Below are 27,500 nucleotides of genomic sequence, written 5' to 3'. Positions count from 1 at the left end.
AACTCAAGCCCCCCCGAATTGATCACTCTTGATTAAAACACTATTTAAGACTCCAAACAATTTCAGCTCTGGTCTACTGATTTGCAAAGTGATTGCAGTCAAAAACTTCAGCTTGACTGAACTTTGTGAGCTACATGCTGAAATGTACTGTAGTAATGAATGAGTGGTTTGCACGTGTTATTGTGGAATGTAGTATTGTAAACCAGCAATGTTTTGACACCCTCAGAAGCTGTACTGACTGAAGACAGATTGAATGAGCATTTGATGGATGTTTTTTTTGCAAGCAATTCTAGAGTCATGCAAGGCAACTCGGATAATGCTCAGATCAGGACTGGAGCACACACTCGAGTTATTCGTGGCTTCTGGAACGGGATAAGATATTTGGATAACTGTGTGTCACAAGCCACGTTCGTAATTTCAAGAGAGGAAAGAACAGACTGGGAGAGAAAGGGGGAAAACTGGAGAGGAGGGAGTTTGAAGAAACTTCCAGATGTGCAGGATGAGAAGGCAGAGAAAGGGGGAAGTGAGAGGGAGATGGTAAAAATCTTTCCCCCCCTCTCAATGTCTGTTTTTGGTCTTATATAATTCTTTCCAGTTGTCCCCTCTTATGCTCCCATTCTGCGTACGTCACTGCAAACTCATCTTAGAAATGTTGTTTTAGGGAGGAATTCTCCCAAATCAAATCCTGCAAATGTTAATGGCCTCCAATATCACATTTATTCATGGAATTTTGAGACTTGCTGGTTGCAATAAATCTCCAAAGAACCATTCTTAAGTTAGTCACTCCAATTCAACCAAATATTTCAACACCAAATAAGGCCAGAAAGTCTTGCAATGTTAATGATTGCTGGTTTCTTTCCTCTTAGAAGTGACAGGGAAGGTGGATCTTATCCAAAGTTCCTCATCAACATCTGCATCCACCTCAGGCCAAGTTGAGACCGAGCTCTTGGTTGTGGAGGAGTGTACCCGACGCTCTCAAATCACTGTCTCCAAAAAACAGAACTGGGCCAAACTTCCGTCAACGTGCAGGGACCCGGCCAGTGCAGAGCTGTGTCCGAGCCTAGTCTACGGACATCAGGACTGGAATTTGTGCTTGGGGAAGGCCGAGGTTTCAAGCCAAAGGACTTTGAGTGACGATGGCTTGAATAGAATGCAGAATGATCTGGAATTGGAGTTTGGATACTCCAGAACACCCTACGACTCAGTTGACGCTGGTTTGCCAGATTTGACCCCTCCTTCTACAGCATATACGGATGCGTGTGTCTCGTCCAGCTCTGGTAAGATCTCTGGGCAAGGTGCCTACCTCCAACACCTGGACAGGAGCAGTAGAGCTTGGGTACTGTCTACCGGAAAGCCCCAGGCTTCAGACGAGACCCTCCCAACCGGAATCACAGAGTGGCGACAGCGACCTAATGTAGACGGCAACATTTGGTACAACCCCATTCCTGAAGAGGATGACACGCGGGCTGGTGGAGGAGTGGATCTGAAAAAATATGAAGACCCGTGGAAAAGGAGAGAGTTTGAGGGATCAATAAAGGAGAAAAGAGACCAGAAGCATTCACAGGGTTCGACTCTTGCCAGCATCCATCAAATGAGAGACATTCAAACAGAGACCAACGTCAGCAGGGTGGACAGCTCGGGTACGGTCAGGTTTTCCATTATGTGAGAGTTTGGCTCAAGCTATGATGCTATGCTGCTATGCGGCATCTACTTTTATTTTCTACTGGAATTAGAGCTGATCGTACAATGGAGGTTGAAGAGAACATTTCTATTTCCAGTAATATTTAACAGATAGGAGTACGTTGTTATGCTTTGAAGATTGTGCTACAATTGGTGTTCCGAGAGATCCATTGCAAAATCCTAGCTGAGATAGGACGGAACCACATTCCCGAGTGTGTAATTATAAGCTCTTTTCCCAAATCTAGTGTGCTGCCTACTTAGATAGCATTTAAATGCACCATAGGTGCACTCCCAAGACAAAGGTGGTCCCAAAAGGTATTCTGGAATATGTTCCTTTAGTCAGATTAGAAGCCAGTCACATTTATCCTTTGTGGAGGAACCTATCCCAAAATTATTTTCCACCATCAGGTCAAACGGTTCAGTACACGGCGAGTAATGGTTCCAGTAGCATTTCTGTTTCAGTACAGTATAATTGCAAACCATTCCTTGCCCAGATTTTCCAGCAGAGTTGGCTAACCGTACTCGATGCTGATGGGACGCATTCAGTATGTAACCGGGTCGTGATCCTACACACCTGGTCCTCTATTAGGCTAATTAAGCCTCCGTGAGGGATAAAGGTCGACTGCAGAGGATCGTGCGGGAGAGAGAGATTGTTAACGGACATGTCCGTCGGTGTGTGTGTGACCTTTATCCCTCACGGAGGCTTAATTAGCCTAATACGGGACCGGGTGTGTAGGATCACGACCCGGCCCCGCCCTCCGCCCTGCCACAGCCTCATGATTGGTCATTTGCTTAGTCCATTCTAATCCTAATTTCACAGCATCACAGTAGAAAAAGAAACCAAAACTGTGCCAATGATACCAGATTAGGAAGGAATAGCATGATTCCCAAACGAGACCCATTTGACCCGATAGTGGAACTAGACCATGCACCCACGTGCAATTAGAGCAAAACTTCCCTGTCAGGATGTAAAACCATCTTAAATGATGTAGTCCCCATTAAGTTTCTAACATTTATGTCTTGGTTTCTTTTGGTTTAGATCTGGTTGTTCTACGGTCTGAAATGGTTAGCTCTGCTAGCGGAGTGAATTCTGACAGTCCCGTGGTGCCAAAGAAAATCCCTGTTGAAGGTGGGAGTGGCGGCAGTGTGATTGAAAGGATCAAGTCTCCAGGAACAGTGCGGCGGCTTTCTATGAAGATGCGCAAACTCCCAGAGCTAAGGCGGAAACTTAGCCTACGTTCGTCTCGTAATCAGCGGCACGAACAAGGCCAAGCGAATCCCAGCAGTGCACCGGGAGCGTCGGACGACGTGTCGCCTCCAAACGCATGCAAAGAATCATCCAATGTCATCAGCAAGTACCATCTGGACTCCAGCGCTCCCGCCAGGCCAAGACGACGATCCTCACGAACACGTTCTGCTAGTAAAGGAGGTTATCTTAGTGACGGAGACTCACCGGAACTACTGCCAAAGCAGGGCACAGGTCAAGGGTCATTGGCATCACCAACACCATTGCCACACTGTGGAATTAACGATTCGCTGGCTGTGGCGGACGCGGAGTCTTTCCATTTGTACTCACTGGTGGATCAACCGCGCTGTGCTCAGAGACTTTCAGGCCTGCTCACGGTGCATCTGCTGGGCGTAGAGGAGCTGCTGCGTACCCCGCGGAGCAACACGTCTAAAGAAGTCTTCTGTGCCATACAGGTGGACGGAGTGACCCGAGCTCGAACTGCCCTGCTCACCTGTCGAGGGGCATGTCTACCGCTGAACCACACCTTTAATCTGGAGCTCGAGAGGGCACGACTGCTCAAGCTGGTCATCTTGACACCAACCGCTGCCAACACAAACAATGGGTCTGCTGTGCCTGCCGCTCCTGCCCGAAACCGAGTGTGTTGCCTGGGTGCTGTGGCTATACATCCCCTCTTCAAGGGTAAGATACTCCGTTGCAACTCAAGCAACAAAAATAGGAAACCACGTTATAATTTTTGTCATTGGTTCGATCATTTGTACCATGTTCCTGCTTCGGTTCTCCAGAGATTTTAAGAGCCATTATGACCTTTGCAATGATTTTTCAATTAGTCAACATTTTAACGTTTAATGTTATTTGAATTGGTGCTATTTTAGAGCATTTCTGCCTTTTATTTTAAATGTTAATAATTGGCTTTGTTCCTCTGTGCCTCTTGTTTGTATATTCTCTCTCTCTCTCTCTCTCTCTCTCTCTGTCTATGTGTCGGTGTCTCTCTCTCAGCCTCTCGCAGTCAGCAGTTGTGTGTGAGGCTGGAACCTCGTGGTTTGTTGTATGTGAAGTTGACCCTGTTGGAGCATTTCGTGACCCCGTTCCCCCGCCTCAGTGACCTGCATCCCCCTCTGTGTTTGGGGTTGAGCTGCGCCACCTGGTGGAGAAGGAGGGGTCTGTGCTGAAAGTGCCTCTGATCATTCAGAAGTGTGTGTCTGAGATTGAGAGGAGAGGCCTGAGGGTGAGACAAAATCAAAGTGCATTAAATACAGTATGTCTGTCCTGGAAGACCGTTCGATTTAAGGAAAAGTTGTAAGTTGTGTGTGTTTCTGTGAGTGTAGGTCGTGGGATTGTATCGTCTTTGTGGTTCGGCTGCGGTGAAGAAGGAATTGCGAGACTCGTTCGAGAGAGACAGTGCAGCAGTTACGTTGAGCGACGAGTTGTATCCGGACGTCAACGTCATTACCGGTCAGTGAACCAAGTCGGTGGATGTTTGTGTATTAAAAATGCACTTTTGTGTATAATATCAGTGTTTTTGCTCAGGCATTTTGAAGGACTACCTGCGTGAGTTGCCATCTCCTCTCATCACGAGGACCTTGTATGAAGTGGTTTTGGATGCCATGACCGTTCGACCGGCGTGTAGAAACGACAACGATGCACAGAGATCACAAAACACAGTTGCGCTGCTGCAGTGTTTGCCTGAAGCTGAGAGGGTAAATCATTCACACCTTTATTATATACGGCAGCCATTGCTGAATTCTTCATTCTGATTTGTTGATACATGTTCCTAGGCTGTATATGAAGGAGTGTCTAATAAGTGTCGTATAGTCTTCACATATAACAGTGCTTGGGGCAATTAAATTATTATTTGATTTAATTAGTCTATTAACAATGTTCAACAGTGTGTTCATGCATCACTGGAGATTTGTCATTCACGTCATGAAAATTCCCATAATATTATCTAATAATAAATATATAAAAATAAAATATTATTTAATGAATTATAATTTTTATTTTATTTATTTTATTAATGCCATATTCACTTTTCACTATGAAATAAGCCTCAACAAGAGTTTGATATTTTATTTTAATTATTTAATAAATAAATTAAAATTAATTCCATCACAGTTCACTGACATTTTTAATGGTTTTTAAATAAAATGACCGACTCCTTTGTCTTGCTAAAGCTCATTTTATATCTAACATTTAATGAATAATAAATTAATAATTGTATTTAATATATTTATTATTAGATAATAATATTATTAGATATTTATTAATAATATTTAATAAATAAGTAAATATTTAGATTAAATGATGTTTTCAAATTTTTTGTCAATCACATAACATTTAATGAATAATAAAATTAATTAATACATTATTTAAAAAAACTATTTAAAAAAATATTTTATTTAATATATTTATTATTAGCTCATATTATTAGGTATTTATTAATAATATTTAATAAATAAATAAATAAATTAATAAATATTTAAATTAAATGTTTTCATATTTTTTGTTAATCACAACATTTAATGAATAATAAAATTAATTAATACATTATTTTTTTAAAAAACTAATGAATAATAATTAATTAAAAATAAATTATTTTAATATATTTATTATTAGCTCATATTATTAGGTATTTATTAATAACATTTAATAAATAAATATATATTTAAATTAAATGATGTTTTCACATTTTTTGTCAAAATTACATAACATTTAATGAATAATAAAATTTATTAATAATGCATTATTTAAAAAAACTCTTTAATCAATAATAATTAATAAAGAAATGTATTTTATATATTTATTATTAGCTCATATTATTAGGTATTTATTAATTATATTTAATAAATAAATAAATATTTAAATAAAATGATGTTTTCACATTTTTTTTATAATTTGTCAAAATCACAGTTTGATTGGAAATGATGGCCAATAAAATTGGGATATTTTTCCTTGATTTATTATTTTTTTTCTTTGTTTTGTCTCATATTTCTCATATTTCATCTCAAGCGTGCTCTTCACCCACTGGTTAACAAGTACACTAACTTTTGACAACTTTATTAGAGGTCAAAAAAAAAAATTAATACAAATAATTTTTTAGATGATCAGAGATTTAAACATATTTAATGTATATTTTTATCATGTATTTTCATAGTTTAATATTGAAAGGATAAAACAGTCAAATCTAGACATTAAAGACATTTGAAAAGCACCAAAAATAAATGAAGACCTGATGAAAAGTGTCCCGTTCAGTTTTAATGAGACCTTCATTTTTGAATAAAAATCAGCATGTGGGACATGAACGTGCTTGAAGTTGAAGAAACTGTTGAATTGTTGAAAATGATGAATTCTGGTCTCAAGTGTGCATTAATTTACAATAACTCCTCAGTCAGGAGTCTGTTATTCCTCACTGCACGTTTGCCAGACACGAGTCTGTGTCACATCCTGTTCAAAAAGACAGAAATATTAAAATAGAGATATTGTGTAGGAAGAGAGGATGTGATGTTACGCAAGCGTGTGCACGCTGCTGTATCGGAGCTCTGGTTCTCTCGCTGTGTCCTGATTGGCCAGTTGAATGTTTGTTTGTCTCGTGCAGATCAGAACAGCAGCCTGAGGGCTTCCAGCATGTTCCAAAACAAACTAATAGAGATGAGAACCATCTGCCCTCCTGCTCTGAGATTTGTACTCGTTCTTGGTTTAGAAAAATATGGGTTGTTTTTAGGAGCGGTCCGTGAGCTTGCATAATGTTACCATGTTTGATTATCCTGGTACGTGTGTGTGTGTGTGTGTGTGTGTGTGTGTGTGGTGTGTGTGTGTGTGTGTGTGTGTGTGTGTGTGTGTGTGTGTGTGTGTGTGTGTGATCTTTGTGTGATGTTGTGTGTCTTCTGAAGGCCACTCTGTGTTTCCTGTTGGATCATCTGAGTCTGGTGGCGTCTTCCAGCGACAGCAACCGCATGACGTGTCAGAACTTGGCTGTGTGTTTCGGGCCAGTTCTGTTGACCCCCACGCAGGAGTCCTGGCAGGCCGGTCTGTCGGCACCCTGTTCAGGGGCACTAACGGGAACCGCGTCCGGTCGAGGAGGGCGGAGCTTTGCACATAGTGAAGAGATCGCCAGCGCTGTTGACTTCAAACGACACATTGAGGCCCTGCATTACCTTCTGCAGCTCTGGCCTGGTGAGTGCGCTCAACACTGCTCATATGTGATAATTAAAATAAATTATTTTATTTTACCTTTTAATTCAATCAATGCTCTAAAATCCTAAATAATCATTTAGTTAGTTAGTGGTTACCAATCAAACTAAATTAACATAATCATGTAATGCAATAACGTGCATGACTAGACCTACAATATAAATAATATTAAGAAATATTTAAGAAGTGGGGTTCTGGGTATCTCAGCGAGTGTTGCCGTTGACTATCACACCTGGAGTCATGAGTTTGAATCCAGGGAGTGCTGAGTGACTCCAGTCAGGTCTCCTTAGCAACCAAATTGGCTCGGTTGCTAGGGAGGGTAGAGTCACATGGGGTAACCAAATTGGCTCGGTTGCTAGGGAGGGTAGAGTCACATGGGGTAACCAAATTGGCCAGTTGCTAGGGAGGGTAGAGTGACATGGGGTAACCAAATTGGTCAGGTTGCTAGGGAGGGTAGAGTCACATGGGGTAACCAAATTGGTCCGGTTGCTAGGGAGTGTAGAGTCACATGGGGTAACCAAATTGGTCCGGTTGCTAGGGAGGGTAGAGTCACATGGGGTAACCTCCTTAGCAACCAAATTCGTCCGGTTGCTAGGGAGGGTAGAGTCACATGGGGTAACCAAATTGGTCAGGTTGCTAGGGAGGGTAGAGTCACATGGAGTAACCAAATTGGTCCGGTTGCTAGGGAGGGTAGAGTCACATGGGGTAACCAAATTGGTCCGGTTGCTAGGGAGTGTAGAGTCACATGGGGTAACCAAATTGGTCCGGTTGCTAGGGAGGGTAGAGTCACATGGGGTAACCTCCTTAGCAACCAAATTCGTCCGGTTGCTAGGGAGGGTAGAGTCACATGGGGTAACCAAATTGGTCCGGTTGCTAGGGAGTGTAGAGTCACATGGGGTAACCAAATTGGTCCGGTTGCTAGGGAGGGTAGAGTCACATGGGGTAACCTCCTTAGCAACCAAATTCGTCCGGTTGCTAGGGAGGGTAGAGTCACATGGGGTAACCAAATTGGTCAGGTTGCTAGGGAGGGTAGAGTCACATGGGGTAACCAAATTGGGCCGGTTGCTAGGGAGGGTAGAGTCACATGGGGTAACCTCCTCGTGGTCACTATAATGTGGTTCTTGCTCTCGGTGGGGCGTGTGGTGAGTTGTGCGTGGATGCCGAGGAGAATAGCGTGAAGCCTCCACACGTTCTACGTCTCCACGGTAATGCACTCAACGAGCCACGTGATAAGATGCGCGGATTGATGGTCTCAGATGCGAAGGCAACTCGGATTGAGGCGAGTCACTACGCCTTGTTACAAACAAGATATATTTCTATGGAGGCCCGGACAAGGAAATAGTTTTGCGTTCCCTCACAATAACTTTATCCATTAAAAATGAATCATGGTTTTAGGACAGTAGACATATTTTAACCATTTTTGTTTTTTGGTAAAACCATAGTAAAAATATGGTAATAAAAATCAAGATCATGCTGCAAACAACATGGTTAGTTTGACTAAATTAAAACCAAAATTAATGTGTGGTGCATGTAAAAAAACATGGTCCTTTCCACAAAAAAATGGTTATTACACTGCAAAAATCTTTTTCTTAATTAGTATTTTTGGTACTTTTTTTGTATCACCTCGGTCGAGGTTCCAAGCGAGTCGAGCCGATACTAAATGTGACGTCAAACCATGCGCAATACAACGCCGTGGTCAGTAAACGAGGTGCAGACGTTCCTCTTGTTAGCGATGAACGAAACGAGAGGCTGTTGGCGCACAGCTGAGACCGACCACCAGTGAAGGGAAAAGTAAAAAAAAAAAAACTTAAAAGTGACTACAGAGCCATCAGGTGGAAGTGGTTCGGCCAAATGGAGGCTTTCTAGGCCGGCGAGCAATAGGAGGGAGAGTGTTGTTGGGGTTCACGATGGATGATGGTACATTTTGTTATGTTAACTCTATATTCTGCTTGAAAGCTTCATTTTATTTAGTTGACCAGCTACAGGAAGCTTCTAAATCAACCAGACAAATTTAACTGTTACACTTATGTAAAATCCCCATGCAATAACTGCTTCATGCAGCACAATGAGCTAACAGCTAGCGCTCGTATTATTAGGCTTGTTTGAGATGCGCCTTGCCTCGCCTGAAATGTAGGTGAGAGTAGGCGGCTGCAGTGAGGGGAGGAGTGAAAAAAGTGCAGGCAAGCCGGACACTTCCTGAATCTCGCTGTGTTGTGGACTGCAAACGTCAGCAATGGAAGAGATCGCGTTACGTTCTTTATCGCAGACGAAGTGGATGCAATTGAAATACCACTGTTTTTACACGAAGATGGTTATGATGAGGAGAATCACCGAAAGTGAACAGTGCTCATTACTTAAAATGGCTTATTCAGTAAATGGTAGGGATATAAATCTAGAGTGGTATGTTGCAACTTGCATCTAATGAAACTTATGTCGTGTAAAAAATAATAAAAAATCCCCATGATCATTTTAAATGTTATTATGGTTAAAAAAAATGCCTTACCTTGTTTCTGTTCTGCATTTCTCACTTGTTGCATATTTTTTATCTGTAAAAAGGAATTTCAATCAGTAAAATAAAATTAATTCCATCATCAAGCAACCAATTTTTATTTTATTTTTTTCCTCACCATTCTTTATTGTCTCAGCAATTTCTTTGCTTACTGTTAATGTTATTGCTCCCTGGGAGTCTGGTAGTGTTAATAACACATTCTCCATCTTGCTACAATTGTTAACTTTGTGGGTGCCTCTTATAATCAAAGCCATAATGAGAAATGTTGAGCATACAGATGCTGTTTACATTGTTATCCCTAATTATGGGTTAAACATTTCAGATATGGCACAGCTGATTAACCTAATGATGTGTATCCTACTTAAGGGATAGGTTACCCAAAGAAAAAAACATATTTGGGTGAACTATCCCTTTTTTACATGAAAAATATTCTATATAAATATATTACACAATTGTTTGTCACCTTAATGTAAGTTTGAATTTCATGTTTAATGATTAGGAAAAGTGTGTACAGCAAATTATTATTCAAAAATAATATGAAACAAAAACACATTCTAAATTAAGAAATTAGCATGCATGTGTGGGTTGTGTTTACTGCACTCCAGGAATAAGACATACCCAGATAAAGATGTCAGATAAAAACACACAAACATGAGGCCTAATTGTAAAACCGTCACATTAGATGTGTGTATGCATGTATTGATGGATTGACTAATTTATTTAATGGAATAATGTGGTACAAAAATGTCAATGTACAAAATGAACACAAGCATACAATACAATAAAGAGAAAATTACAACAAACAGGACTTCAAAATAAGAAAATAAAAATAAAAGGGTAAATAAAGCACATGTAGTAATTACTAATAAAGTACTATAGAAAAAGTAAATAGTATTAGGCTATAGGTAATGGACTTCTGAGAATTAAGGAAAAAAATATCAGCTGACAATCGCAGCCAATGAGCATTAAGTTGTGTCGTCAGCAAGTCGTTTCCCATCATGCTTTTGATTAGCGCAGTCGGTGGAGAGCAACTGCGCGCGACTGCAGAATCCGACACGTGCGCCTTGCGCTCGCGAGAGTTTTTTGACATACGTCAGCATGACATCAGAGCAAGGCGGACCGCTCTCGGACACATTTCTAACCGGCATGCATTACGCGCTGATCACCGGTGATCGGTTCTGCGTATGGCAAGCCCTTTTAACATTTAAAAGCTAGATTGGATATGTGTTGCAGATATCTGTAATTCAGTTTTGCCTAGTCAAAAAGAACATTTCAGATATCCGAAACTACATTTTTCCTATCCATAACTGTCATTTCAGATATCCACAAAGACATTCTTCCTAGGACAAATGACATCACTTTTGCCATTCATTTGTATGGGGTTTATCATTACAGATATCTACAATTCAGTTGCAGATATCCACTATGTGAATTATGGATATCTGCAACTGAGTTGTAGATATCTGTAATTCCAGTTTGTGATATCTACAATTTGATTCTGACTAGTCATAAACTCCAGTTCAAGATATCTTTAATTCACCTCAATTCAAGATATCTACATGTTCCTTTTCAGATATCTTAAATTAAGTTTTGACTAGGCGAAATTATGTTGTAGATATCTGTAACTGGAGTTAGGGATAGTCATAATTTAATTGTAGATATCTATTATCAATTTATAGATATCTTGAAATGAATTTTGATTAGAGATATCTAAAATTTGAGATATCTGTAACTTTCATTCTGCCTAGTCAAAATGTAATTACAGATATCTCTATCTGTAGATTCGACTGGTCACAGTTACGTTACAGATATCTTGAATGACAATTCCAACTATCCAAAATGTAATTACGACTAGTCAGAAAGACGTTGTTGATATCTACAATGTTAATTCCGGATAGTCAAACTTTGCTTTTAAATGTTAAAAGGGCTTGCTCATCTCAAACAAGCCTATTGTTTATAGTTTTTGTCGCGTTTAAGATGATGTCACGGCAGTAGAGGCGGCGCAACTATGACGATCAGCCTATAATCCCGCCCACGTTGATGCGTCACTAAACTGCAGTGGAAAAGTGCCATTTGTCTTGCTTTCCAATACAAAACATCTAAACATTCTTAAAACAAGATATTTGCTTGACAGGCAAAATGTCACAATATATTAAAGGTTTGTGCTTAAAACAAGAAAAAATAAATATCTTCCAATGGGGGCAAGAATGTTTATTTTTTTTGTACCCCCATTTATTTATTTATTTTTTTTAACCTTTTTTCTTGTTATAAGCATAAAGTTGACTTAATTTGGTTAATTTAATATATTATGCTTGTCAAGAAAATATCTTAAGAATATATGTATATATTTTTTTTTTACTGGGAAAGACAAAAATAAAAAAACGCTTTTAGTAAGATTATGGTTTTACACCAAATATCATGATTAAAATATGGTTCCTCTAGTAAAACCATGGTAATTTTTTGTAAGGGATAGATAAAGCTTTTGTGAGGGAATGCAAAACTATTTCCGAAAATAAATTCCCTCTCTGTCCTCTAGGGGCGCCATATATATTTCTGAGGACTTCATTAGGGGCATTTTCCCCCTGAGCTCTTATTAACATTGTGTCTTTTTCTCTGCAGTTCCTAAAGGAAGAGTGACAAATATCTCTGACCAATCACCCTTCAGCCAGGGTGCTCTCTCTGCTCTCACATCCCAGAATTCCTCAATGCGGCGGGCTCAGCGTATGCCACTGCGCGTGGAGCTTCCATCTGCTCAGGACGTGGTGGTCGTGTCCCGTCGGGGGCGTGGCCGTCTGGAGAGCCCACCCTGTAACCGTTACGCTGGTGACTGGAGCGTTTGTGGGCAGGACTTCCTGTCTAACGACGAGGCGGATTATGACGAGGTGGCGGGCAGCGAGAGCGACGATGGCATCGAGCAGCAGACGAAGAAGCGAGACGTGTGGACGTCACCTGACGGTTTGTACGTCGACGATTTTGCGCTGGACTTCGACGCACCGTTTACGTGTCGACTGAGTCTAAAAGACTTCGATACGCTCATTTCGGACCTGGAGAGAGAGTTGGCCAAACAAATCAACATCTGCTTGTGAAACTGGACCGTTATGAGCCGTGTAGCTATTTAGGAATCGTTTTTACGACTCCAATATTCGAGAGATTAATTGAAGTTCTTTTTCTTTTGAACTGTTTTTGACGTGTCAAAAAACAGACATGTCACGCTTGTTGTGGAGGACACTTTCATTCATTTCAGGGGTCTCAAGAGCGTTTTGCAACAATTTTGTCTTGTATGTGAACATCTTAGAAGTCTGCCGTGCAGTTTACTTATTGAACGCAACACACTCCAGTATCAGTTGTATTTTTTCAATAACATTTAATTGCACTTTTCCAAATCAAACTCGTTTCAAACCGACACGGCGTTTACACTATTGTGGCACGTGAGACTCATTGGGCAAATACCTCCACTTAAGGGGCCGTTCACACCAAACGCGTTTTTACAACTGTCCGCGCTGTTATTCGCATTGTGCTGCATATCGCTGTTTATTCAGTGTCTTGTGCAGAAGTGTTTCTTTAATATTTCAGGTTCAATATAAGTTAATCTCATTAGTCTTTTCGATTCGTCCATCCTTTTCTTTAAAAAAAAATAAGCACAAATCTGTGTTCCAGTGAGACACTTACAAGGGAAGTCAACAGATGGACGAGTCGAAATTTTTTTTTGTAGGAATCAACATTATGCTGTCCATTGAGTTTCTATTGTATAAAATGCTTCTCGAGACACCTGCGTGCTGTTATTTTCGTTACTCCAACGCGATTGGTCTGAACGGCCCCTCGGCCATAGTCATAATGTTACCTGATTCCCAATGCGCTCTTGAGTCCTCGTGGTGGCGTAGTGACTCGCCTCAATCCGCATGCCGGAGGACGAATCCCAGTTGCCTCCGCGTCTGAGACAGTCAACCCGCGCATCCGATCATATGACTTGTTGAGTGTGTTACCGTGGAGACGTAGCACGTGTGGAGGCTTCACACTATTCTCCGCAGCATCCACGCACAACTCACAACACACCCCACATTATAGTGACCTCCTTAGCAACCAAATTGGCCCGGTTGCTAGGGAGGGTAGAGTCACATGGGGTAATCTCCTTAGCAACCAAATTGGCCCGGTTGCTAGGGAGGGTAGAGTCACATGGGGTAACCTCCTCGTTACCCCCATGTGACTCTACCCTCCCTAGCAACTGGGCCAATTTGGTTGCTAAGGAGACCTGACTGGAGTCACTCAGCACACCCTGGATTCAAACTCACGACTCAGCATCAATACTCGCTAAAATACCCAGACCCTTGTACACATTTTTTATATTTGTTATATTTTAATATTTTAATATTACGGTGAACTTTGAAATGTGCTACAGCATTTCTTAGCAGCTATTGTAATGATGTAAACAAGCACAAAAAGCTGTAATCAAAACCTGTTCATTTTCTTGTATTTGTTGTTTGAATGGGAGGGGTGTGAGTGCGAGTGAGAGAGTGTGCGAGTGAGAGAGTGTGCGAGTGAGAGAGTGTGCGTGTGAGCGTGTGTGTGCGTGTGTGAGCGTGTGTGTGTGTGCGTGTGTGTGTGAGCACATAAGTCACAATTTCTTAAGGCGGTGGGACAATCCAGCTGAAGGATGACAGCAGACACAACGATCTGCGTTATGGTTGTGTGAAGTTGATTGTATTTAAGCTCTGTGTACGGCTCTTGCTAACGGCTGGTCTGTGTGGCAGTGTGTGCGTAACCAGCGATTGTTTGGGCCAAGATTTCATCAGTCTTTCCACCAGGACATTCTGTTACGTGCGTTGTGCTGCCAGAGACTCTTGATGGCTTTAACGCTCTGACCGGCCCTGTTTTCCCTTCAGAGAAGCTTCTTGCATCACATTGCTCCTGTGTAACGTTTAATGTTGGACTTCATTTATGAAGCTTGAGTTACATTCCCTTGAAGTTGTTTGTGAGGTTCTGGGTTCAATACACGTCGTTAAGCGTGTTGACTCTGCAAAACGTTTTCTTAAAGGTGCACTCTGTATTTTGTGTTTTTATCATCTTGGTCATCTACTGACACCTAGTGGTGTGTAATATCTGCGGCACACTCAATAGTGTCGAAATAATGAGCGTTTCCAAACAGATTTCTGAAGCGCTCCATTGGTCGATGAGTAACAAGCCCCGCCCCAAACACTCCATCTGAAGTTGACATGTTTATACGCTTCAAAGTCAAACTGCCCATGAATTACTTACACGTGACTGAGATGCACGAAAGTATTTTAATATCCAAACACTTCACTTCAATATAAGCTGTATTGAACCCAAAACATCCTTTAAAACTCAATTTATGCTGAAGACAATGACAATCACCAAAATGAGATGATGTACTCTTGCTCTCTCTATATCTCTCTCGCTCTCTATCTCACTCACTCGTTCTATATCTCTCTCGCTCTCTATCTCTCACTCACTCGTTCTATATCTCTCTCGCTCTCTATCTCTCACTCACTCGTTCTATATCTCTCTCGCTCTCTATCTCTCACTCACTCGTTCTATATCTCTCTCGCTCTCTCTATCTCACTCTCTTGCTCTATCTCTCTTGCTCTATCTCTCTCACTCTTCTATCTCACTCTCTCACTCTTTATCTCTCTCTCGCTCTCTTTATCTCTCTCACTCTCTCGCTCTCTCTATCTCACACTCTCTATCTCACTCTCTCGCTCTCTCTATCTCACTCTTTATCTCTCTCTCTCTATCTCACTGTCTCGCTCTCTCTATCTCACTCTTTATCTCTCTCTCGCTCTCTTTATCTATATCACTCTCTCGCTCTCTCTATCTCACACTCTATCTCACTCTCTCGCTCTCTATCTCACTCTCTCTCACTCATCTCGCTCTCTATCTCACTCTCTCGCTCTCTATCTCACTCTCTCGCTCTCTATCTCACTCTCTCGCTCTCTATCTCTCTCTCGCTCTCTTTATCTATCTACTCTCTGCTCTATCTCACACTCTATCTCACTCTCTCGCTCTCTATCTCACTCTCTCACTCACTCGATCTCACTCTCTCACTCTTTATCTCTCTCTCGCTCTCTTTATCTATCTCACTCTCTCGCTCACTCTATCTCACTCTCTCACTCTTTATCTCTCTCTCGCTCTCTTTATCTATCTCACTCTCTCGCTCTCTCTATCTCACTCTCGCTATCTCATATCTCTACTCTCACTCTCTCTATCTCACTCTCTCGCTCTCTCTATCTCACTCTCTATCTCTCTACTCTCTCTCTCTCTCTCACTCTATCTCACTCTCTCATGCTTTATCTCTCTCTCGCTCTCTTTATCTCTCTCGCTCGCTCACTCTCTCTATCTCGCTCTTTATCTCTCGCTCGCTCTCTCTATCTCTCTCACACTCTTGCTCTCAATCTCACTCGCTCTATCTCTCTCACTCTCTTTATCTCTCTCATGATTTTAAGTGTTAATATTGACTAAATTTGCACAGTTTGTCATGCCAAAATGTTTAATTATTCGGGTTGTTTTTGTCCCGCCAGAAGTCATGCATGCTTAATATGTAATGAGAGATCAGGACACACACATTCCCTGTAGTGTCCCACACACACCTTCATTAACACACCAAAGACGTTTCTAAACGATGTTTTGCACTTGTCTGTATAGTTTGATGGATTGTGTCGCTTTATGTTTTACGATCAGTTCATGATGTTTTGTGCTTCATGTCTGAACGCGGTACAAACGATAATAATCTGAACTGTGATTTGATTGTAAAAGCCACAAATGGAATATAAAGGCCATAAACGAGCCCGCCGGCTCCATATGCAAATGTTTTGTGTTATGTTATATATATATTGCACCTGTAACAGTAAAGCACTTCTGTGTTCATGTACCATTCAGTGTTTATTAAAGCAATGAAGCACAATGTTTCTGTCTCTACGGCTCATACGAGTGAGATGTGTTGCGGTGCCGCTGCACGAGTCCTTCAGGAGTATTTGTGTGTCCCGTCCACATCTCGTCTGTCCCAGCGACAGATGTCTCCTCTGCACTGAGAGCTGTCTCACCCTCGGACGCCCGTCTCTCTGCTTCACCGCGCTCCTGCAGTGAGACAGATGTCTCCTCTGCACCGAGAGCTGTCTCACCCTCGGACACTCGTCTCTCTGCTTCACCGCGCTCCTGCAGTGAGACAGATGTCTCCTCTGCACCGAGAGCTGTCTCACCCTCGGACACTCGTCTCTCTGCTTCACCGCGCTCCTGCAGTGAGACAGATGAGGTCATAATAAGAGTTTATAGAAGGATATTTTGATATAATGCTGAAATACAAGTAATGAAATCGCTTAAACTACAAAACTCTTTATTTTACACCAAATGCACTCAAAACTCACTAAACAGGAAAATGTTGTTAGTTCAACTTTAGTTTACGTACATTTTACGTTAGTTTAATGTTAATTTTATGTTAGTTTAATGTTAATTTAACGTTACTTTTAGTTTAGTTCAACTTTAGTTTTATGTTAATTTTACGTACGTTTTGGTTTGTTTTGCTTTATTTTTATGTTGCTTTATGCGAGTTTAGTTTTACATCAATTTTATGTTAGTTTAATGTTCATTTTATGTTATTTTTAGTTTAGTTTAACTTTTAGTTTTGTTCATTTTACGTTAGTTTAGATCTACTTTATTTTTGTTACTTTATGCAAGTTTAATTTTACTTTAGTTTACATACATTTTCCATTAGTTTTATGTTAGTTTAGTTCAACTTCAGTTTATGTACATTTTCGTTAGTTTTATGTTAGTTTTACATTAGTTTATATTTCTTTATTGATTTAGTTTTACATAAATTTTATGTTAGTTTTATGATCATTTTACGTTAGTTTAATGTTCATTTTGTTATTTTTAGTTTAGTTCAACTTTTAGTTTTGTTCATTTTACGTTAGTTTAGATTTACTTTATTTTTGTCACTTTATGACAAAAATTTTACTTTAATTTTACTTTAGTTTACATACATTTTCCATTAGTTTTATGTTAGTTTTACATTAGTTTTATATTTATTCGAATTTAGTTTTACATAAATTTCATGCTAGTTTAATGTTAATTTTATGTTATTTTTAGTTTAGTTTAACTTTAGTTTTATGTTAATTTTACGTACGTTTTGGTTTGTTTTGCTTTATTTTTATGTTGCTTTATGCGAGTTTAGTTTTACATCAATTTTATGTTAGTTTAATGTTCATTTTACGTTATTTTTAGTTTAGTTCAACTTTAGTTTTGTTCATTTTACGTTAGTTTAGATCTACTTTATTTTTGTTACTTTATGCAAGTTTAATTTTACTTTAGTTTACGTACATTTTCCATTAGTTTTATGTTAGTTTTATGTTAGTTTTATATTTATTCGAATTTAGTTTTACATAAATTTCATGCTAGTTTAATGTTAATTTTATGTTATTTTTAGTTTAGTTTAACTTTTAGTTTTGTTAATTTTACGTTAGTTTAGATTTACTTTATTTTTGTTACTTTATGCAAGTTTAATTTTACTTTAGTTTACATACATTTTCCATTAGTTTTATGTTAATTTAATGTTAGTTTAGTTCAACTTCAGTTTTATGTACATTTTCCGTTAGTTTTATGTTAGTTTTACATTAGTTTTATATTTCTTTATTCGAATTTATTTTTACATTAATTTAATGTTAGTTTTATGATCATTTTACGTTAGTTTAATGTTCATTTTGTTATTTTTAGTTTAGTTCAACTTTTAGTTTTGTTCATTTTACGTTAGTTTAGATTTACTTTATTTTTGTCACTTTATGACAAAAATTTTACTTTAATTTTACTTTAGTTTACGTACATTTTCCATTAGTTTTATGTTAGTTTTACATTAGTTTTATATTTATTCGAATTTAGTTTTACATAAATTTCATGCTAGTTTAATGTTAATTTTATGTTATTTTTAGTTTAGTTTAACTTTTAGTTTTGTTAATTTTATGTACGGTTTGTTTTTTGCTTTAGTTTTATGTTGCTTTATGCAAGTTTAGTTTTATATTAGTTTTACATAAAGTTTTCGTTAGTTTAATGTTAATTTTATGTTAGTTTAATGTTAATTTAACGTTAGTTTTAGTTCAACTTTAGTTTTATGTTAATTTTACGTACGTTTTGGTTTGTTTTGCTTTATTTTTATGTTGCTTTATGCAAGTTTAGTTTTACTTTAGTTTAATGTTCATTTTACGTTATTTTTAGTTTAGTTCAACTTTAGTTTTGTTTATTTTACGTTAGTTTAGATTTACTTTATTTTTGTTACTTTATGCAAGTTTAATTTTACTTTAGTTAACATACATTTTACACTAGTTTAATGTTAATTTAACTATATTTAGTTCAACTTTAGTTTTATGTACATTTTACGTTAGTTTAATGTTAGTTTTACATTAGTTTTATGTTGCTTTATTCGAATTTAGTTTTACATAAGTTTTATATTAGTTTAATGTTAATTTTATGTTATTTTTAGTTTAGTTCAACATTTGTTTTTTTGTAAATTTTACATTAGTTTATATTTACTTTATTTTTATGTTACTTTATGCAAATTTAGTTTTACTTTAGTTTAATGTAAATTTTACATAATTTTTAGTTTAGTTCAACTTTTGTTTTATTTTCATTTTACATAGGTTTAGTTTTACTTTAGTTTTAGGTTATTCCATGTATTGCATAAATAAAAATGTTGTATATTTCATATAAAAATATTTCATAAATGGTTTGTTTTCATCCATAGGTTGTACTGTTTACATTGTATTTACATTGAATCTGTATGTAGAATAAGTGCTAAAACGGTACTGCCTCTTTAAGAATGGCAGCGGAGAGTGTAAATTAAGATTGCAATGCTTTTTCTAGATTTTAGAATGTTAATTAAGTCATCAGATAACACAAAAGGAAGTTTGGGAATTATGCATTTTATATATATGTAAATAATATTATTTCTGATTTATAAAAAATAAAAAAATGTTTCTCTTTTGAACTTGTTTTCTTTGCTTTCGATTAATGCAATTCCCTAAAATTAGAACTGAGTGAACATGAACCAGTCAAGTACGGTCAATTATTTCTGCTGATTGTTAAATGTACTTAATTAAAATGAGCTAATGCAACACAACTGTGAACTTTATTTACTTGCATTCAATCTACTTACGTTTTTTAATTAGAAGTTTACTTAATTAATTTGAGTTGGGACTACATGTATACTTTTTGTTGACATTACAGAGTAAAAACTTTTAAATTAAGAGTTATTTTATGTATTTTTGAGCAATGTGAGGAGACGTGATGGGGTTTAATGTTCAGTTATTTGGGATGGTTTTGGACTGGGTTGGTGAAACGTTTGCTTATGTTGAGGACAGATACACAAACAACACACTGTAACTTTACACAAGGAGCCATTCATACTTAGCATTAAGCATGCTAACAAATACCATTGCTAGCAAAAAGTTAGCTAGCTAGCATAAACCTATAACATTAATCAGTAAGTGTGTGACGTTGAGTGTGTAATTGTGTGAGTGTGTGTGTGCATTTTTGGTTGTGTGTGTGAGTGTAATTGTGTGAGTGTGTGTGCATTTTTGGTTGTGTGTGTGTGAGTGTAATTGTGTGAGTGTGTAATTATGTGTGTCTGTGTGAGTGTGTGTGTGTGTGTGTGTGTCTGTGTGAGTGTAATTGTGAGTGTGTGTCTGTGTGTGTAAGTGTGCGTGTGTAATTGTGAGTGTGTGTCTGTGTGAGTGTAATTGTGAGTGTGTGTGTCTGAGTGAGTGTGTAATCGTGTGTGTCTGTGTGAGTGTGTAATTGTGAGTGTGTAATTGTGTGTGTCTGTGTGAGTGTGTGTGTGTCTGAGTGAGTGTGTAATTGTGAGTGTCTGTGTGAGTGTGTAATCGTGTGTGTCTGTGTGAGTGTGTAATTGTGAGTGTGTGTCTGAGTGAGTGTGTAATTGTGTGTGTCTGCGTGAGTGTGTGTGTGTCTGAGTGAGTGTGTAATTGTGTGTGTCTGTGTGAGTGTGTAATTGTCTGTGTGACTGTGTGTGAGTGTGTAATTGTGTGAGTGTGTGTGTGAGTGTGTAATTGTGTGTGTGTGTCTGCGTGAGTGTGTGTGTGTCTGAGTGAGTGTGTAATTGTGAGTGTCTGTGTGAGTGTGTAATTGTGAGTGTCTGTGTGAGTGTGTAATTGTGTGAGTGTGTAATTGTGTGTGTCTGTGTGAGTGTGTGTGTCTGAGTGAGTGTGTAATTGTGTGTGTCTGTGTGAGTGTGTAATTGTCTGTGTGACTGTGTGTGAGTGTGTAATTGTGTGAGTGTGTGTGTGAGTGTGTAATTGTGTGTGTGTGTGTGTGTGTGTGTGTGTGTGTGTGTGTGTGTGTGTGTGTGTGTGTGTGTGTGTAGTTTTTTAGTAATTCCATTATTTCATAGATTGGAGTAAATAAACCGATTGTTTGTTTTGTTGTTGTTCCTCTTTCCTCCGCGCGCTTCACGGCTGTATTTAGACGCGTTGCATAGCGACCGCTGAAAACCACGCCCCTTGACTGATGATGATGATCAGTGCTGCGCAGAATAATACAACATGTATCAATATTAGTTATTGAAGAACGTTGCTGTATGTGAGTTTTGGGGAACATGAATGAATGTTTTTAATTGTATTTCCTGTATTTCTCCAGCAGAGGGATCCACTGCCGTCAAAGTGGCACATACTGCTGCACGAGCCAGTCATTTAAACATGACATTTTAATGTACATTAACTTTAATATGCATTGTACATCTTATATGTATATTGAATTAATGTATTTGTATTCATTATTAGCACATAATAATGTAATGTATTGTTTATTGTGCACCAATATATTTGAACCATTATATGCATATGTGCGTTTTGGGTTAAATAAATCCGAGCTCTGCATTCAAGGGTATCAGCATTCATATATATATATATATAACATTTCAATGTATGCATTGTTTTATATTCATGTTTTGTTTCTCTGTGTTTGAGTGTCCAGTTTAAACTTTGTGTGTGGAGTGGTGCTTGATGACGTCACAGGTCCGGTTATTTAGTCCCAGCTGAGCTCATGTGCAGTCTCACACACACACACACAGCAGATCATCAGAGAGTCCTCAACAATGATCATGATGGAGATGCAGTATAATAATAATAATGATGGATATGTGCTGGAGGAGTATATGACACAGGAGGATGAGTGGGACAGAGATCTCCTGCTCGACCCCGCGTGGGAGAAACAGCAGAGGAAGGTCAGATGATTATTTATGATCTATATGAGCTAGGATCACACACACACACACACACACACACACACACACACACACACACACACACACACACACACACATGCCCTTTACGAATCTTTACATTTTTGGGTCATTTGAAATATTTGTTTATTACTTAAAATATTATTTCTGAGTGGTATATTTGAAGTTTTGGATCAAATATTTAAATTCCAGCTCTGCACAGATGATTGTAGGAGGTCCCGTGTGCTCACCTGTTCAATCATCATCATCATCATTATAACAATAATAAAAACAGTAATAATAGAATACTAATTCAAATTAAAATATCTACAATAATAATTCATAATTTATATTTTTAGTTTTTTTATAAAGAAATTCATTCATTTGTTTACACTGCTAATGTGTGCATTTAAACACACACCTTTATATTAAATATGAGAGAAACATCAAATCAGTCCAATGTGGGGAAACCTTTCACTAGTGTGTGTGTGTGTGTGTGTGTGTCTGATATCATCATATGTGTGTGTGTGTCTGATATCATCATATGTGTGTGTGTGTCTGATATCATCATATGTGTGTGTGTGTGTGTGTGATATCATCATATGTGTGTGTGTGTCTGATATCATCATATGTGTGTGTGTGTGTGTGTGATATCATCATATGTGTGTGTGTGTGTGTATCATATGTGTGTGTGTGTGTGTGTCTGATATCATCATATGTGTGTGTGTGTGTGATATCATCATATGTGTGTGTGTGTCTGATATCATCATATGTGTGTGTGTGTCTGATATCATCATATGTGTGTGTGTGTGTGTGATATCATCATATGTGTGTGTGTGTGTGATACCATCATATGTGTGTGTGTGTGTCTGATACCATCATATGTGTGTGTGTGTCTGATATCATCATATGTGTGTGTGTGTCTGATATCATCATATGTGTGTGTGTGTGTGTGTCTGATATCATCATATGTGTGTGTGTGTGTGTCTGATATCATCATATGTGTGTGTGTGTCTGATATCATCATATGTATGTATGTGTGTGAGAGTGATACCATCGTGTGTGTGTGTGTGTGATACCATCATGTGTGTGTGTATGTGTGTGTGTGATACCATCATGTGTATGTGTGTGTGTGTGTGTGTGTGTGTGTGTGTGTGATACCATCATATGTGTGTGTGTGTGATACCATCATATGTGTGTGTGTGTGTGTGTGATACCATCATATGTGTGTGTGTGTGTGATACCATCATATGTGTGTGTGTGTGTGTGATACCATCATATATGTGTGTGTGTGTGTGTGTGATACCATCATATGTGTGTGTGTGTGTGTGATACCATCATATGTGTGTGTGTGTGTGATACCATCATATGTGTGTGTGTGTGATACCATCATATGTGTGTGTGTGTGTGTGTGTGTGTGATACCATCATATGTGTGTGTGTGTGTGTGATACCATCATATGTGTGTGTGTGTGTGTGTGATACCATCATATGTGTGTGTGTGTGATACCATCATATGTGTGTGTGTGTGTGTGTGATACCATCATATGTGTGTGTGTGTGTGTGATACCATCATATGTGTGTGTGTGTGTGATACCATCATATGTGTGTGTGTGTGTGTGATACCATCATATGTATGTATGTGTGTGAGAGTGATACCATCGTGTGTGTGTGTGATACCATCATGTGTGTGTGTATGTGTGTGTGTGATACCATCATGTGTATGTGTGTGTGTGTGTGTGTTTGATACCATCATATGTGTGTGTGTGTGATACCATCATATGTGTGTGTGTGTGATACCATCATATGTGTGTGTGTGTGATACCATCATATGTGTGTGTGTGAGATACCATCATATGTGTGTGTGTGTGATACCATCATATGTGTGTGTGTGTGTGATACCATCATATGTGTGTGTGTGTGTGTGTGATACCATCATGTGTGTGTGTGTGATACCATCATATGTGTGTGTGTGTGTGATACCATCATATGTGTGTGTGTGTGTGATACCATCATATGTGTGTGTGTGTTGTGATACCATCATATGTGTGTGTGTGATACCATCATATGTGTGTGTGTGTGTGATACCATCATGTGTGTGTGTGTGTGATACCATCATATGTGTGTGTGTGTGTGATACCATCGTGTGTGTGTGTGATACCATCATATGTGTGTGTGTGTGTGTGTGATACCATCATATGTGTGTGTGTGTGATACCATCATATGTGTGTGTGTGTGTGTGTGATACCATCATGTGTGTGTGTGTGTGTGTGATACCATCATATGTGTGTGTGTGTGTGTGATACCATCATATGTGTGTGTGTGTGATACCATCATATGTGTGTGTGTGTGTGATACCATCATGTGTGTGTGTGTGTGTGTGATACCATCATGTGTGTGTGTGTGTGTGTGATACCATCATGTGTGTGTGTGTGTGTGATACCATGATATGTGTGTGTGTGTTTGATACCATCATATGTGTGTGTGATATCATCATGTGTGTGTGTGTGATACCATCATATGTGTGTGTGTGTGATAACATCATATGTGTGTGTGCGTGTGTGTGGCTCTAACAATAGCGTTCAGTAAGGTCTGTGAACAGATGCGTTGCAACACATGATAATAGATTCTCCTCTAATTTTATCTGTGGAACTCGTGCTCAGCGTGTCTCAGTAATCCCGTGTCCTTCATGTGGAATTCATTTGTGGCACACACTTAAACTCACTCACCTTAAATATGAACCTTTAGAGGAACAATCACAGAGCAGAACTCATCCGGGCCACAATTCATTCACTGTCAGAATCAAAGTGACAATAAACAATAACACTCTACTGAATGAGAATCATATTTTCCATTGTCTTCAAACTTCCAAGAGTACTATAGTATTACTGGGATTGATGTCCAAAACAACATGATAAATGTGATACTTTTGTTGCTTTATTGTTAGCTGTGTGTGTGTGTGTGTGTGTGTGTGTGTGTGTGTGTGTGTGAGAGAGTTCAAACACATTGTCAGAATGAAGCGTTTTATTCCGTGGCGGGATGCAGCTTCCATGAGGGATCGCAAAACTATTCCAGAAATAAAGTTGTCCCTGTCCTCTAACGGGCTTGATACTGAAGTGATGCTGATGATCTCTAATTGTGACGTGCAGCTCACGCTGACAATGTCTGAACTATTTATACTTGCGGGCCAGTTTCTCCAGCGTGTCTTTCCCAAAGTGGAATCTGAGGAAACAAGCGCAACTAGAGAGGTGCTGTAGACTGAAAGAACCTTGAAGGGGAGTCGTGTCTGTCAGAACAGCTGTGATGAATTATAACACGTCCTCTTTTGTGTCTGTAGGGGACTGTGAGGAACTCGAAAACATCCTCCATCCATACAGTCCAAACTGATTCAGAGCCCTTGATCGGGGGGTTTACAAACACGTTTTTTTAAGGACCCCCAAATATGAGGATCCCCATGCGAGGGACCCCCTTCCTCAAATATAAAGGCAGCTATATATATATATATTATATTACTGTTTCATTGTATGAGGTGCAATTTCACGATTGTCCTGCAGGTGTTTGCATGAACACGAGATCTACGACCATTTTCAAGTCATTAAATTACGATGCCTTTGGGAACAGCCCATGATTCGCTGCACTTATCCCTCTCCTCGGCTGTTTAGCCCAATTGGGGGCGGGGCGTGCATAGTCACGGCTCGGCCCCGCCCTCCTCCTCGTCACAATCCTCCCTCCTTTGCCCGGCATGACGTGCACAGGGGGGCGCTGTCCTTCCGGCCCGCCTGCCAGCAGGCTTTCACGTGCCTCTCTAGAGCTGGGGAGGGGGACAAGTGGAGGGGAACACCAAAACCAAAAAAGAGGAGAGGGAAAGAGCAAGTTGGGGTGACCGTGAGAGAGAGGAGAGACATGCCGTTTCCAGACATGTGTCGCCTTGTCCTCGACCACTCCTCCACCTCTGCCGGACAACAGCCGCTCCTCTCCTGCAGACCGGAGCAAACCCTCCGACCCCTGGTGGATGGAACACCCCTCCACGTTTTGGCGGCCGCTCGAGAGCACCTCGCAGCGTCTCCACCGCTCCAGGCGGCCGGCAGCGATCCCTCCTCCCATCGCGTACTGTGGACGATAGTGGCGACTCCGTCCCCCGACGGACAGATGTGGCCGCTCCTTTGGGCGTATGGCAGTGGCGAGGATTCCACGACAGTGCATCCCTCCTCCTTCCCGGGCTTCGGCACCAATGTAACAGGGTTAAGGTTGGAAAAGGAGGCGGCGGGAACCGGCTGAACGGTCAAAATAATATTTAACGAAACAAAAACACACTGAACACAAACACATGGCAGATGCGTGTGGCTCTCTCTCACTCTCTCTCGAACGGCCGCCGCTGCACTTATCCCTCTCCTCGGCTCATTAGCCCAATTGGGGGACGGGGGCGTGCGTAGTCACAAAACATGAAATAGTGTCCCTGACAGTCACCGTTGTAGCTGTTTGTTATGAGATTTGTGTTCAATTATTAGGTCATGTTTTATTTTCCCAAACCCTCTTGCGCCTGGACTTAGCGCACGCTTGAACGAAAATACCAACAATGCTTCATGGCCACGCCCACTTCATTTGCATGTATGACTTATGGCATAGTGCTGCACTTTGCACTTAGCGCTCTTAAAATAGGACCCCTCCATTTATATTAGCCTAAATGGAGAAATGGATAAACATGTAAACATGATCTCTCTCGTGTCCAGACGTTCACGGCCTGGTGTAACTCTCACCTGCGGAAAGCAGGAACCCAGATCGAGAACATCGAAGATGATTTCAGGAATGGACTGAAGCTGATGCTTCTGCTGGAGGTCATCTCAGGTACATGAACTATAGCGGTTTAAATGTCACTTTATATGAATGAATACATGATAACGTTTTCTCCAGGCGAAAGGCTTCCCAGACCAGACAGAGGCAAGATGCGCTTCCACAAAATAGCCAACGTGAACAAAGCTCTGGAGTACATCACCAGTAAAGGTGTTAAACTGGTGTCCATCGGTGCTGAAGGTGAGAAACGCTCTTAATAATAAGAGACTAACATCGGTGAGTTTTCTCTGGTGTCTCCGGCTCACATCACTCTGATAGTTACTAATACATGTTTAACTCAAACATGACTCTGCTCGACCCTCAGAGATTGTTGATGGGAATTTGAAGATGACTCTCGGAATGATCTGGACCATCATCCTCCGCTTCGCCATCCAGGACATCACTGTAGAGGGTACACACACACACACACATACACACACACACACACACACACTCACACACACACACACAGACACACACACACACTCACTCTCACACACACTCACACACACACTCACACACACACACATGTTGTGTTTCCATGTTTTATGGGGACTTTCCATAGACATAATGGTTTTTATACTGTACAAACTTTATATTCTATCCCCTAAACCTAACCCTACCCTAAACCTAACCCTCACAGAAAACATTCTGCATTTTACATTTTCAAAAACATAATTTAGTATGATTTATAAGCTGTTTTCCTCATGGGGACCGACAAAATGTCCCCACAAGGTCAAACATTTCGGGTTTTACTATCCTTATGGGGACATTTGGTCCCCACAAAGTGATAAATACACGCTCACACAC

The 27,500-nt window shown here is 39.6% G+C and overlaps 2 protein-coding genes across 2 annotated transcripts in view; both read left to right on the top strand.

The window, feature by feature from the left end:
* Nucleotides 1-15,599, top strand: part of LOC127633611 (rho GTPase-activating protein SYDE1-like) — a 31,506-nt gene extending 15,907 nt beyond the window's left edge. Inside the window, 8 exon segments of the mRNA XM_052112833.1 lie at nucleotides 867-1,640; nucleotides 2,720-3,607; nucleotides 3,926-4,042; nucleotides 4,045-4,154; nucleotides 4,255-4,381; nucleotides 4,457-4,626; nucleotides 6,817-7,099; nucleotides 12,246-15,599. Of these exon segments, the coding sequence (XP_051968793.1) occupies nucleotides 867-1,640; nucleotides 2,720-3,607; nucleotides 3,926-4,042; nucleotides 4,045-4,154; nucleotides 4,255-4,381; nucleotides 4,457-4,626; nucleotides 6,817-7,099; nucleotides 12,246-12,712 (2,936 nt within the window). The 3' untranslated portion in view covers nucleotides 12,713-15,599.
* Nucleotides 15,600-21,636: 6,037 nt separating this feature from the next.
* The window catches only part of LOC127633613 (alpha-actinin-2-like), a 35,585-nt gene continuing 29,721 nt past the window's right edge, over nucleotides 21,637-27,500 (top strand). Inside the window, exons 1-4 of the mRNA XM_052112834.1 lie at nucleotides 21,637-21,864; nucleotides 26,591-26,705; nucleotides 26,772-26,891; nucleotides 27,016-27,102. Coding sequence (XP_051968794.1) covers nucleotides 21,736-21,864; nucleotides 26,591-26,705; nucleotides 26,772-26,891; nucleotides 27,016-27,102 — 451 coding nt within the window. The 5' untranslated portion in view covers nucleotides 21,637-21,735. The remainder of the gene's footprint in view (nucleotides 21,865-26,590; nucleotides 26,706-26,771; nucleotides 26,892-27,015; nucleotides 27,103-27,500) is intronic.

Source organism: Xyrauchen texanus, chromosome 40 (genome assembly GCF_025860055.1).
Source record: "Xyrauchen texanus isolate HMW12.3.18 chromosome 40, RBS_HiC_50CHRs, whole genome shotgun sequence".
NCBI classification, from domain to species: Eukaryota; Metazoa; Chordata; class Actinopteri; order Cypriniformes; family Catostomidae; genus Xyrauchen; species Xyrauchen texanus.
Note: the sequence above shows the minus strand (reverse complement) of the source record. Positions and strands in the feature narration are given on the sequence as shown.